General features: G+C 37.6%; 1 protein-coding gene across 4 annotated transcripts in view; it reads left to right on the top strand.

Annotated features, from left to right (window-relative positions):
* Positions 1–2,186: 2,186 nt before the first annotated feature.
* Positions 2,187–12,958, top strand: part of LOC117422352 (reticulon-1-A) — a 41,895-nt gene continuing 31,123 nt past the window's right edge. The window contains exons 1-2 of one of the 4 annotated variants that reach the window (XM_058987964.1): positions 2,187–2,541; positions 9,452–9,490. In XM_058987964.1, coding sequence (XP_058843947.1) covers positions 2,307–2,541; positions 9,452–9,490 — 274 coding nt within the window. In that variant the 5' untranslated portion in view covers positions 2,187–2,306. The remainder of the gene's footprint in view (positions 2,542–9,451; positions 9,491–12,958) is intronic. The other 3 variants (XM_034037272.3, XM_058987965.1, XM_034037273.3) reach the window with 3 other exon arrangements.

Genomic DNA, 12,958 nt, shown 5'->3' with positions numbered 1-12,958 from the left:
AGCCTGAGGGAGTCGCATTGATGCTCAAACCTGAGCTCTCTGCACTTGAACTTGTGAATCTATTTTATTCAACTAACTGGAAACGTCAGCTTATACATTTTAAAACCTGAATTTAATTGTTGCCCGATTTGTTTGGACTATTTTATTTCAAATATTTGTAAAATCAAATCATGCCAAACCATGTCAGTCTCAAAAGTCCAATTAAGTCCCTATCGTGTCCCTTTTTTGAGAACTCAAAGGTGTCGGGTATCCAGTTGCGTCATATTCGAAACCACATCATATTAATAATTGCTTTTGATTTCAATTTTGTATTGACATGTCGCCCTACTTGAATGCACATTACAGAGCGCCAGGCAATAAACATACCCATTATCTTCAACCCAGAATTTACTGACATCCCAATTTGAAATGTTTAGTTGAAGACACTGCATCACATTATGAATAATCAATAATAACATAAAGAAAATAATAAAACCGATGGATTACTTGTGTATTTATTTATTTGAAAACAAACACCAAATTAGTATTGTGAGGACATGGCCAGGCTATTGTACACACGCAATGCATATTGATTCATCACGTCTACCCTTGACATCAAGAACCTCGCGCCGTCGTCACATGATGCAATGTTGCTGTTCTATATTTTGTCGACGTGTGTGTGTTGTGTGTATGCCACTTCCATCTGTCCTGAGCGCCATCATGAGGCTGTTATCTCGGCGTTGTATCTGTTTATATAGCTACATTATATTTATTGCAAAAGATCCATCTGCGATAGCAACCTGTTGCCTGTGATATAATTTTTTTATTTATTTGTTTATTTAGCAGACGCCTTTATCCAAGGCGACTTACAGAGACCAGGGTGTGTGAACTATGCATCAGCTGCAGAGTCACTTACAACTACATCTCACCCGAAAGACGGAGCACAAGAAGGTTAAGTGACTTGCTCAGGGTTACACAATGAGTCAGTGGCTGTAGTGGGATTTGAACCAGGGACCTCCTGGTTATAAGCCCTTTTCTTTAACCACTGGACCACAGCCTCCTGTGTGGTCCAGTGGTTAACTGTACGGAGTAAGGAAAACGTATACATTTATGAAAATACACTATACTGCAAGTGCACAGTTTATTACATTCTTAGCATACCCTTCTAATTACCTGTAGGTATACTTCTAGTACCGCTGCTGCTAATGGACAGTACCTTTTCTGCATTTGTGCAGTAGTCTTTTGCATCCACAAGAGGGCGCTAAATAGTTGAGCTCACCAACAACAACAACAAAAGGTTTACTAGAAATTATTCAAAACAGGCAACTCTTGTTTCTTTACACCAGTGGTATTATAGCTAATGTTTGCTACTAACCTCAAAGCTCATCTGGGATTTCACATCCACTGTCGATAGACAGTTTGGACAAATTTACAAATTAAACACGTTAGGCTACTCATGTAATGTACCTAAACTACAGTTTGTAGTATTTATTACTGTGTATTTTGTTAGAATCGTATTGATAACCCACCCCCCGTCCCCCCGTCCCCCCCCCCCCCCCGTCCCCCCGTCCCCCGTCCCCCGTCCCCCAATTTTTTTTTCACAATATCAAAAATCTAAATATGGGCTACATAATTCTGAGACCCATATTGTCGTAAATAGCATCGTTACAGCAAACTACAGTATACGCCGCAACACTGTTGTGAGATATATATATATATATATATATATATATATTTATATATATATATATAGAGAGAGAGAGAGAGAGAGAGAGAGAGAGAGAGAGAGAGAGAGAGTTGTCTTTAAAAACAATAAATCACATTTACATTGGTTCTTGACTTAATTGTTGGACCGATATTTTGCACATGAACGGTTTCAATAACCCAGAAAGGTACAGAATTTCCCAACATTTAAGAATAGTCACACCTGCAGCAGCAACAGCGTACATCATTTTAATTTACTGCTACACCCAATGTAATACCTACGATTGCAATTCATCACCTTGCGTATCGTTTTGAAACAATCTCCTTTTAAAACGCTCCAGAACAACAGATGATATAGGCCAGTTTACCTACAAAATGTATTTAATTTCAATTGCCTACTCCAAATGGTTAACAGAATGCAACAGACTTTCTGTCCTAAATCCATACCAGGCATAAACCACGTGATGACGTCAGTGTTGAAACACTGAACTAAACAACCCATTTTCACATGCGTAATGCTCTAGTGGAGTGCAAAGCCTTGCAAAGACATTTACAATAGCTGCGCGTTGAATCCATTTAGCAGACTTTCGCTTCTTCGTGGTCTTGCACATTGAAGAGCTACCATGTCTGTAAACCCGAGTGAGGGGTCTGGTTCGGAAGGGAAGTGGTTTGGCGAGGATTTCGAGCAGATAGACCGCTTTGGGAGAAGTGTACCCCGGTTTGGAGAGGCGGATGCGGAGCTAGTTGCTGACCTGAAACAGAAAAGCTGGAAAGATGAGGCCGCCGAACAGCTACAATTACAACCTGAGAGCAACCAGCAACGTCCTGCTCCTGTTACCATGGAAACTGCATCTACAGGTAAGGCAGCAGAGACCCCACCGTGACCAAAACTAGCTTTTAAATGAAAGGAGACATTTGCACAAACTAGTTTCCAAATCTTACTTTGTCTACAAGGAGTTGACATTTTTTTTTTTTTTTTTTTTTTGTGCAAGCACTATTTTCAGGCGACAAAAAGAAAAGGTAATTTAGGCTATCGTAGGTAGCGTATTTGATGCGTTTGCTTTTGACGGAGTGGATTTTGTAATTTCTTAACAGAATTGAGGATGCTGTGAAATAACTTTTGAAAATGTCTTGGTTAAAGGAAATAGCAGAAATGGTAGGAGTATCGGGTACCACCTTCACAAAGTTAGACAAACCCAGAATAATACGCATGACGGTTTTGGTATGGCATACTGTAATTCGTGATGGAATTGGTTGGCTGCATATGCTTACTCGTTATTCCAGTAAAGTATGTAGGCTAAAGCAGTGTACTCGCCGAGACGCTTTTGCTTTTAATGGTCGAGGACAAATAATAATTGTGACTGTAGGGTGTGGATTTGGCAAGATAGGGCTTTAGATTTAGATTTAAAGGCACAGTACAGTAATGTTCAATTAATACTAAAACATTATTCCCACAACACTGTTTTTAAACAATACAGTTCCCGCGTTCAGTAATTGGGTTTCTTGTAAAGTTCTGCCTCCCCAGGCAGTGGTCAGATGCTAGTACAATTTGTTTAAAAATCAGTTTACTGTTCAGGATAATAGGTTCTGTTTTGGAATCAGTGGCCCGTTGAATAGTTCGGATGTTTATTGCGAGGAGGTTGGAGCTTTACATAGAGTAGACAGAATGGATTTTCAATTTAATATTGACGGGCAGACTGCCTGCAGTTGCATTGCACTTTGGGTTTCTTGTTTTGTATTCCGGTCTGTGTTTACACTTAACACAGTAAAACGGGGCAGTAAAGGTCTGAGCTGAAATGCAACATAATAGCATCTCACTGTTGTTTGCCTGCCTGTGTTAGAGAACTTGCTTGATAAATACAGTAAAGTGAAAAAAGTGGACTACTGTATTATAATAATGTTACAGGTCCCTGAAATAGCCCGTTTTACATTATAACTGCAAATGATATCCCTTTTAAAGAGCTTTATATTCAGCAGGGTCATTTGTAGAAAAAGAGTTTGACACTACAGCATTTTATTTCATAGGCCTATACTTTATGACATGACAACTAGGGATTTAACTGGTACTGTATAAGGATAATCTGCTTTATTAAAGCACATTTTTATGTTCTTCTGTAAGTCTGTTTTTTATGTACATGTTGTATAACTTACTCAGCCAATATCCATGCCTTTTAATGAAACCATTCACACATATTACTATAAAGCAAATGCCTTTGTGTTAATAAAAAGGTTCTGAACCAGCCTGCCCTGCAATATTTTCTGGAGATTTGCATTGTATTTTAATAGTTGTGCATAGAAGCCTTTGATTTAGCATTAGCCATTATGGTAAAAGCTGTTTCCAAATTAAAGGGCCTTTTATAGAGGATCATGCTTCTGGTATTATTTTAAAACGTTCGCACAGGCCAGGTATGTCAAGATGAACAGAGATAATAGATTCATTACAAATTCAATTATAGAGGCTAATTAGTTGGTCATTCTTAGTTTGGTTTTAGGCGTCCTGAGATATAGATATTTTAATTCCCACATGCTTGCTGTGAAAGGCAAGTGATGGCTAGAACCACCAAGATTTGCATTATTAACATAGATGAAGCACGTGACGACAACTAACCACTAACTATATTTTATAGTTTGGGTCAGGTTTTTGTACAACTATGTAACTAGAGGGCCAGGTACAAAACCAAAATACTTTATCAAGTGTGGATGCTGTTTTTTAAAGTTATACATATACATTAAAATTATGTATTGTTTCGTTTGTTTCTACATTGCTATGTATAAGGCATTGTTCCTCTGCCACTACTGAAACCATTTTTGATTATTCAGGTATATGCTGTTCCCCTCTCAGCCAATGAAAAATGTACACCCTCAACTACCGAAATTCAAAACAGTTTTTTGTTCTTTTGCAAAAAGTATATATAAGTAGTCATGGAAGCATTCTACAGTTCTTGTTTTGAAGAGAAGAAAATATTTTCTCCCACGTCCTCGTCCTTTTGAAGTCAGGCACTTTGCAGTCTACTCATGGTCTGTGTCTGTGTATTGTGTGTGAAGTGTCATAAATATTTGATGCTGTTTTGTTCGAGCTAAACGGATTACTTATTTCAAATCCCTGGGAAATACTTTAAAAAGGTCCCAAAGTTTACAAATGAGAATACCAAATGTGAAACTCCTGTAGGTATTACATCGATATTTTGCATGTGTGCCAAAATAGCATTATTCTAAACCTATTTGTAATCTGAACAAAATCTGTGAATGAACACACTGAATTTGAAAATGGTTGATACATGTAGAAGTTTGACATTTGTGTCATTGTAAAAGATACTTGATCTCCTCTATCTTTGAACTTTACTTGGTCCTTTTATGTATTTATTTATTTATTCTGTGTGATGTAGATCACAGCATACTGTTCATAAACTACAGTAACATGGGGCAGCATGTCGATACATTGGTAACTTACACTGTTGCACTGCCTCAAACTGTTCAACTATACAGATATAAATTATAATGAATTACATAGTTTTTTCTAGGCCTCTACACATGTCTGCATTATTTAAAGAGTGATGGTTTCTTCCAAACATGTATTAATGCTGAATATTATCCAAGAAAGTTTTTTTTTTATTAAATTCTTGTGGTGCACAATAATGCTCCCCTGAAATGAAGCTGCATTGTATTAATTGTGTTATCAGGAAGGCCTTAAATGGGTGTTAGCCATTTAAGCCCAGCTGGCTTCAGAACCCTGCCGTGTCTCTGTCATTGCAGGGCATACTCATTCAGAGCCCCACTCGCTTGCAGCTCTTCCCTGTTTTTTCCCCAAATTGTCTCCATCATCTGTCCGATTGTGAGATCTTTAAAGTATTTCAGACACCTATAAACTCACCTCTTCCTCACAATGCTTTTATATTTTACTGCGTTGTTCTCATGTGTAGATAAATATTTTAAACTTGGCAGTGGTTTTGGAATCCAGAGCCAGTATCTAGCATAGCCTTGTTATACTTGGATGATCGGATGCGCCGCACATGAAAAAAGCATTTTGAGATCTTCTGTGCTACTCTTTACTTGCTGGCTCTAATGAAGGGCTGCCCTTGTCATATTCAATGGTGTTTTATTTATTTTTGAATTTGTCATTGCTTGGTAGAGCTGGTAAAGCTGGCACTTCACAATGCCCTTTTTTTATAATTAGCTGCCAATATTGTTGTACATGTATAACGTGACGTGTGATTTAATTATTCCTTCGGAAGTATTAGAGATGTCAGTCATTCGTGACTGCAGTTATATAAAAACAGATATTTTGGTGCATTTTTTCAGAAACTCTTATTTTAGATTATTCAGTCTCTGCTTAAATATTGTCAACTAGTAGTCATGTCAGTGAAAAGAGGTGACAAGTGACTGTAATTTTGACACATACATGAAGATGTGTGTGAATGGGGTCATGCTAGCAGCATGGACTGGAAAAAACTACATTCTGTAGAACTTTGGGTAAGCACCGCTGCATTACACAAGTCATGAAACAATGTTCAAGTCAGTAAGGATTTTAACAGGAGAGCTCTATTCTGATACCATTTATTTATTAAACGGATGATATAAGAATACTTAGCATATGCAGTATTCAGAAGATTGTAAACATCCAAAATCCTAAAGGAAGAATACCTTCCTTTTATAAAATCCACGTGACGTGGTTGTAATGAGTTACAAATATATATTTGCTAACCCTTCATGACTGTATTTGTGTGTGTTTTTCTTTTATAAAATAGCTTTTGCTGCTTATTTCCTGTGCGGACCACTACAGTAACTTTGTAAAGTGGGATTTTGGAATGGTCTGAACTGAAGAGGTGTAAATGTTTCTATGTTTATGGTCACTAGGAACGAAGAGATTCTGATTTACAACATATTTGGCATGCTGTTTTAGCTGCTGCATTGATAGCAGGGCCCCTCAAAGACCCCACAGTTAACCTTCAAGCCACAATATTAAGTCATAATATGTGTTTGCTTTCTGTAATCAATCCTGGTACTGTACAAACATCCACAGGCAAAACTAAAACTATCGGCTAGATTTTTATTGCATTAGGGTTACATTTAACCAGAAGGCACCTGCATTATTTATTTGTTTTATGGCGATATTCAGTTAAACTTATAGTCATAAAACGTGCATTAAAACTATATAAGTAGGGCTTAGTTTTCAGTTTTTATTTTCCTTCTCTCTCCCTCCCTTTAACCTTAATTAATAGTTGTTAAGCCTTAACTGAATACCAGATTGTTTAAATTAGCAACGCAGTACCAGAGACTAACGCCGTGGAAATTAAAAAGCTGAATGCGGCGATTAGAGCCAGAACGAAATACAGGTTCAAATAGAATCAGGTGAGATCAATGCACATTGTTTGTTAACTCAATCAAGATATGAAAGATATAACTTCCTTTGGTAATTAGTGTTAGGGTTAAGAAATAAAACCCGAAAACTAGAAACCCTATATAGAATTTAATTTAATACATTCCGCACCTCTAGAGAGTTGGGTTGAAAGTCACCATAGAACATGGAAATATTTTTTCCAAATTTTTTATTTTAGGAGAATAACAATTTTTTAAAACTTTTTTTTTTTAAAAGAAGTTACTCTTTGCGTGGAATTGCATTTTTAATGTGAGTGTTGCATTCTTTGGATTCATGCCTGTGATGGGGTGCAGCCTATTTTGTGGTGGTTTTTTGTGTTTTTTGTATTGTTTAGAGTGAGTTTGGGTTGTGGTTCAGTGAGTTTGTGTGAGGAATGTGTGGAATGTGCCTGGGCTAATGAGGTGTGAATTGCCCAATTAGCCCAGGCACCTGTATAAAAGGGAGTGGTTGGGTATGTTAGTTGGTGAGTGTTTGTGAGAGTGAGAAGACCTGTATGAGAGAGTGAGTGGTTATTTTTGGTATAGTTTGTTTAGAGCCTGTTTTTGTGTTTGTCTTTTTGGTTGGCCATTGTGCCTTTTGTTTTGTGTATTTTGTTTAATTAAAAGTCTTTTATTTTCCCTGCACATCCTGACTCTGAGTCTCCTACCCCGGTCAGCCTGTCACAGTGCCACATAATTCATGCCACATAATTTGCACAATTGGTTTCTGGTGAGATTCCTCCCTGGGGATAATGGCTAGCGCTCAAGAGTTCCCTCATGAGTAACCAAAGCAGAACGCAGACTGTTTTGTTGGAACTATAAGCTCCAAATAACACCTGCCTCGGGTATTCTTTTTGCCCAGCCTGATCAAATCAGACCTATTGCTTGCACCTATATACAGTACCTGACTTTTTACTTCAGCTTTTGTAGCTGCTAGACTACAGAATTTAATCTTGCTAACTTGAGCTGTGCAAATTTACTAACAACAAAAGATCAAAAAGAAATCATTCATAGCCTTCAGCTGGCTAGCAATACTGAGTCCTTTTTCTGAGTACATTACACTACAATGGCTAACTGATCTGATTTGAGTAATGTCACAGGCTAAAAGCTTACTGATTGAATCCGCACTGCTTCCTGACCTGATTCTCGTTGTTCATGTATAGGAATGAATGTGAAAAGTCTTGATAATTAGATTTCTAAAATGTGTATGCATTGTTTTGAAAAGCGCAGTAAAACAATACCTTGTAACCCCTGGTTTTGCTTTTTTTTGTTAAAGATTACAATTTGGTTGTAGTGAGCACAATAATTTCACTAATCCATTTGCTATATAGGTCTCAAGTGTGGAGTTTTGTAAAAGAAAAGTTTTTATAACAAACATGTATTTCCATTTTGGTAGAAAAAAATATACCTGGTACTGTCCTTCGTTACAGGAATCTCTGCTTTGAAACCCTTACTTTCATGTAGCCTTGCCCCTTGGCCATTTCAACTGGAGAGCAAACTTTCCCCCACTCCTTCAGTGCCTTATTTCCTGTTATTAACCAACCAGCTGCTTGTGATTGACCTGCTTTGACCGCGATAATCCTGCTGAGGTGAAATAACTTTGGAATTAAAACAGTAAGAAACTTCCTGAAAGCAAGACAAACAAAATGAGAACTTTCTTCAGCCTAGTGTAATACCAGTTTTTGAATAATGTTATGACCTACAACTTATTTTGAAAAGCTTTTCACCCAACTTAAAATAAAAAAAAAAATCCTGGTTGAAGATACCAGTGTACTTGTACTGCTGATGAACGTACAGTAGCTGTTTGGAAAGGAGCATGCATGCTTCTGCTACCCTCCATAAGCGTAGATGTACAGGTTCATAGTGGAGGTGCAGGTCTGGAGTAGGGCTTTAAAGAAGGAGACCAACGTCACAGGTAGACTTGATGTAGAAAAAACTTTTCTTTGAACTTGCTGCCTCCAGCCTTCATGTGGTTTCATTGATTTACACTTTGGCACTTGGACACTCATGTTCTCACACTAATTGGCACGTTTGCATGCAACCTCTCATTAGAGAAACTGAAGATCGATGGGCACGGTCTCTCCTCACCTACAGGAGTTTCCCCTGCAGGACTGAGGAACCTTGGTAGAGCAGTGGGGACACCCGTTCTATATCTGTCAATATTGTTAATGCCAGACTCCACTGTTGTCTGCTTTGATTATATGCTAGATTTGAACCCAAAACAAAACAAACAATGAGTTACTGCACCAGCAAAACATAACGAGTCATACATTATTGATCCAATACAGTGTCTGTTAATTATTTCTGTCACACGTCCCTGTTTCCTTGACTATTAAACTGCAGTAGACAATAGGCAGATCAATGTATCTTATTAAAAGAGAAGCATTGACAAAATGTTATTTTTCTTTTTCAGGAGGGGATTCATTACTATTCCAGAAATTGACCACACAAGGTACATTTTAATCATTTTAAATGTCCACTTTATTGCAGTAACTTTGAAGATAATAACAACTGAGTGTTCTTTAGCATCAGGTAAGTCAAGTTTAAATCATAGCAACAATATTACTTTTTTATTTGTACTAGTTTTCTAAATGAAATGGAGTGTCCGTCAGGCCTTTGTATTTTGTAAAGATGTCTTATTTTACTAAACCCCAACCACAGGTACTTCCACACATAGTGAATGCACAATCATTGATAGTGTCATATTATTCCACAATAGAAAATGAGTAAAGCCACATAATTCAGCAGGGACAAGGGCCAGAGTTATAGGCTGTCCATGACACATATTAAATATTTGCTCAGCTTCCTTGCCAAATGTTGCATAGGGTTACCCAGGGTAAAGTATGAACACAGGCCTGATGTAAAATAAATATTAAAAAATATATTTTAAAAAAAAGGAATGAGTGGTTGTAATATGCAGTATTTTGAATGGCCCCAAGGAAAGCGCTTTGGCTTTTGCACTTATATAAATAAAGAGTCTGTAATATCAAATCTAGACTGGGCTGTCTTAGTTTTACCCCATGCAGTGGAGTCAGTGTTCAGGCATGAGGAACTGAAGAGTCACATTTACCCCCATGAGTATTTCATGTTTACTCTGTTTGTCAAATTATGTCAAATGAGACGTGGGAAATATTTTATATACTGTTCAAACTTCATCATTAATGTAAGAGATACATAATTTGTTCCCAGTAATTGATACGTGGGGGGAAAAAGTGCATTATAAAAACAGTATACGATAGATATTTAAATCATTTCTGGAAATATGTGTGTAATATATTATTAAACAAAAAAATCTAACCTTCTAAAACGTAACATTCAAAAATTCAGCTACCAAGAGGCAAGGTCATACAGACTGCATGTCATGGGAATTTCAGAAGAGCTGTAATCTAACACTGGAGGGTCCTTGCTGCCCTAAAACCTGGTGCTCTGAATGAGTGCAGTTTTGCGAGAACAGAAAAACAAGCATTGTTGGAGGTGGGAGCATGAAAAGAGAACTTCGCTCACTCTGTAACACTTGGTTTTGTTCAGTCCCAGGCTGGCTGGCTATCTGTCTGGAGAGTAGGGAGATCATTCTTGATTTGCCAGAAAGGGTATTGAGTCTATTTGACTCTCTTTCTGAAGAGATGTGTGCTGGAGTACCAGAGAGTAAGCAGGGAGGTTGGCATGAGTAAAGCATTTGTTTCATGGGTGACGTGCCTTCTATGCAAACTGTGCTTCCCCGCTAGCAGGAAGCCTATTTCCCTCCAGACATCCACACCCACTGTGTTAAAATCTTATAGTCTGTAGATAAAATAGGGGTTTCAAATTGTACTGTATTAAACCTATAAAGCTTGCAAACTTAATGCTGCTACTTCCAATCCCATAATAAGAGTGGCGGGTCCACTAAACATACTGTTGATCTTTCACAAGTGGCTCAATTTACTAATTGAAAAAAAGGCACACTCTAACCTGCTGTAGACGTGTTCCTGATGAACCAGACAAGACACTGTCTGTGAGAGCTGGATAAAATGTATCAGCGTGACTGGTCTTATAACTGCCTGGCTGAACCTGTTCCATTCCATTCTTATCATTGACACTCATTTCATATTTGCCCCATCTGCAAATAGGCATGATTGATCTACAACAATGTGACAAATCTGTAGCTTTTACTGGTGCCAGATTGTGTTAATGTGTAATTATTATTTATTTATTTTTTATTTACATTGTGCCATCAGTCACAGAGAAAACAGAGTCCCCATTAGACTCCCAAAATAGAAAGTTTGGAAGATGATACAATATTATGCCCAGGTCACTTTGAAAGGTAAAAAACACACCGCGATCTGCAGAGTGCTTTAACTATTATTATTATTATTATTTATTTCTTAGCAGATGCCCTTATCCAGGGCGACTTACAATCGCAAGCAAATACAAAAACTAGAACCACCGCGGTTATACTCATACCTAAAAGGCAGTCATTATGACGGTTACGTTTTAAACAACATCAATAGTAAACATCAGATACAACTCAAAAGTTTTACTCAAGCACGTCATTTCAAACATCTGCACAGCCTAAATGCTGTATCTAAATGAACAACTAAACATAAAATGGTTTATTTTCTAACTTGCCACATATAAAGCACTGCTTCAGATAAACATTTCAAAATAAACTAGTATGTAAACCGGTGTAAACAGGTATACGTACATACAAAACTGTATTCTTTCCAATTCCACTATCTTAGGACTGTATGAATCAAACTTGCACATCCCTTTCTACATTTAATATGACTGTGGGACATACGTTTGCCCGTCAGCAATGTTGTTTTCATCTCAAATGCTTCACTCGGACGTGATCCTCATATACTTTTTATGGCAACAGTGTTTACTCTTATAAAAGTTTACCATAGTAAAAGCATAGCAAAGCATAATAAAGCATAGTGAAAGCATGGGAAAGAATGTCAAGAACAGTGAGGCATGGTAAACATATAGTTAATGCATGGTATTACCATGGAAAAAGCGTGGAAAAAATGCAGAAATACCGTGCAAAAATATCATGGCAAACTCCTACTGGGGTAAGTAACTTAAACGCTTTACTCCATTTTACAGGGCTTGATTTTTTTTTTCTCAAGCCAGATAAAGTAGGAATGTAGGGTAAGAAAAAATCTGCTAAAAAATCAACAAATCAACCATCAAACTGTCTCCCAAACGGTTTTCTGGTTTAGATTAAGTAATTCCTGTGCTATTAGAGAAGGGTTATAACAGACCACTAAGCACCTTCTGTTCTTGAAGGTTTCCTGCAAAAGGACACACAATTCCGGGGCATTTTCCAAAAATAACTGTATGGGACAAAGAAGCCCTTTTGTTTTGCTGTTGAACAGAAAGAGCTTTTTTCAGATTAGACGGTCCCCGACGGTGCTACATGTATACTGCAGGGATGAGGAATGTGCAGAGAAATGTGCTCTCTAAAGGGCCTCTCAGTCTGCTCTGTTGTTGTCAGCTGACCTGGTAGTCAAATTGAAATCTCATTTGTCTTCTAAAACTTTTTGCAATTAGCTAATGAGGTATGAGTAATGCTGACAATAGAAAGTGTCAACACTAGTTTTACTTGGACTTCGGTCAAAATGATTGTTCTCCGTGTGGGAAGCTGGACAGTACTTTATTTAATCACTAATGCATTCAGCACTAACACAACACTACTGCATATGGGTCTAATTGGCGTATTCATTTTTTCAAATCATCTCCACTGCCCTTTCTTGAAGGCTATATCTGAGCAGCTGTTTCTACACAGTGTTGGTGGATACTGGTCATAGAGGTGGTTCTAATAATGTGGCAAGCCATTGTATATACTTTTGTATACAGTGTGTGTAAGCAAGGTATGTTAGAATACCATTGCATAGCAGTTGTAGCCATTCCAGCTTTTATTGTGAGCTTAATAGACTCAGAT

This window comes from Acipenser ruthenus, chromosome 15 (genome assembly GCF_902713425.1).
Source record: "Acipenser ruthenus chromosome 15, fAciRut3.2 maternal haplotype, whole genome shotgun sequence".
In the NCBI taxonomy this organism is placed as follows: Eukaryota; Metazoa; Chordata; class Actinopteri; order Acipenseriformes; family Acipenseridae; genus Acipenser; species Acipenser ruthenus.
Note: the sequence above shows the minus strand (reverse complement) of the source record. Positions and strands in the feature narration are given on the sequence as shown.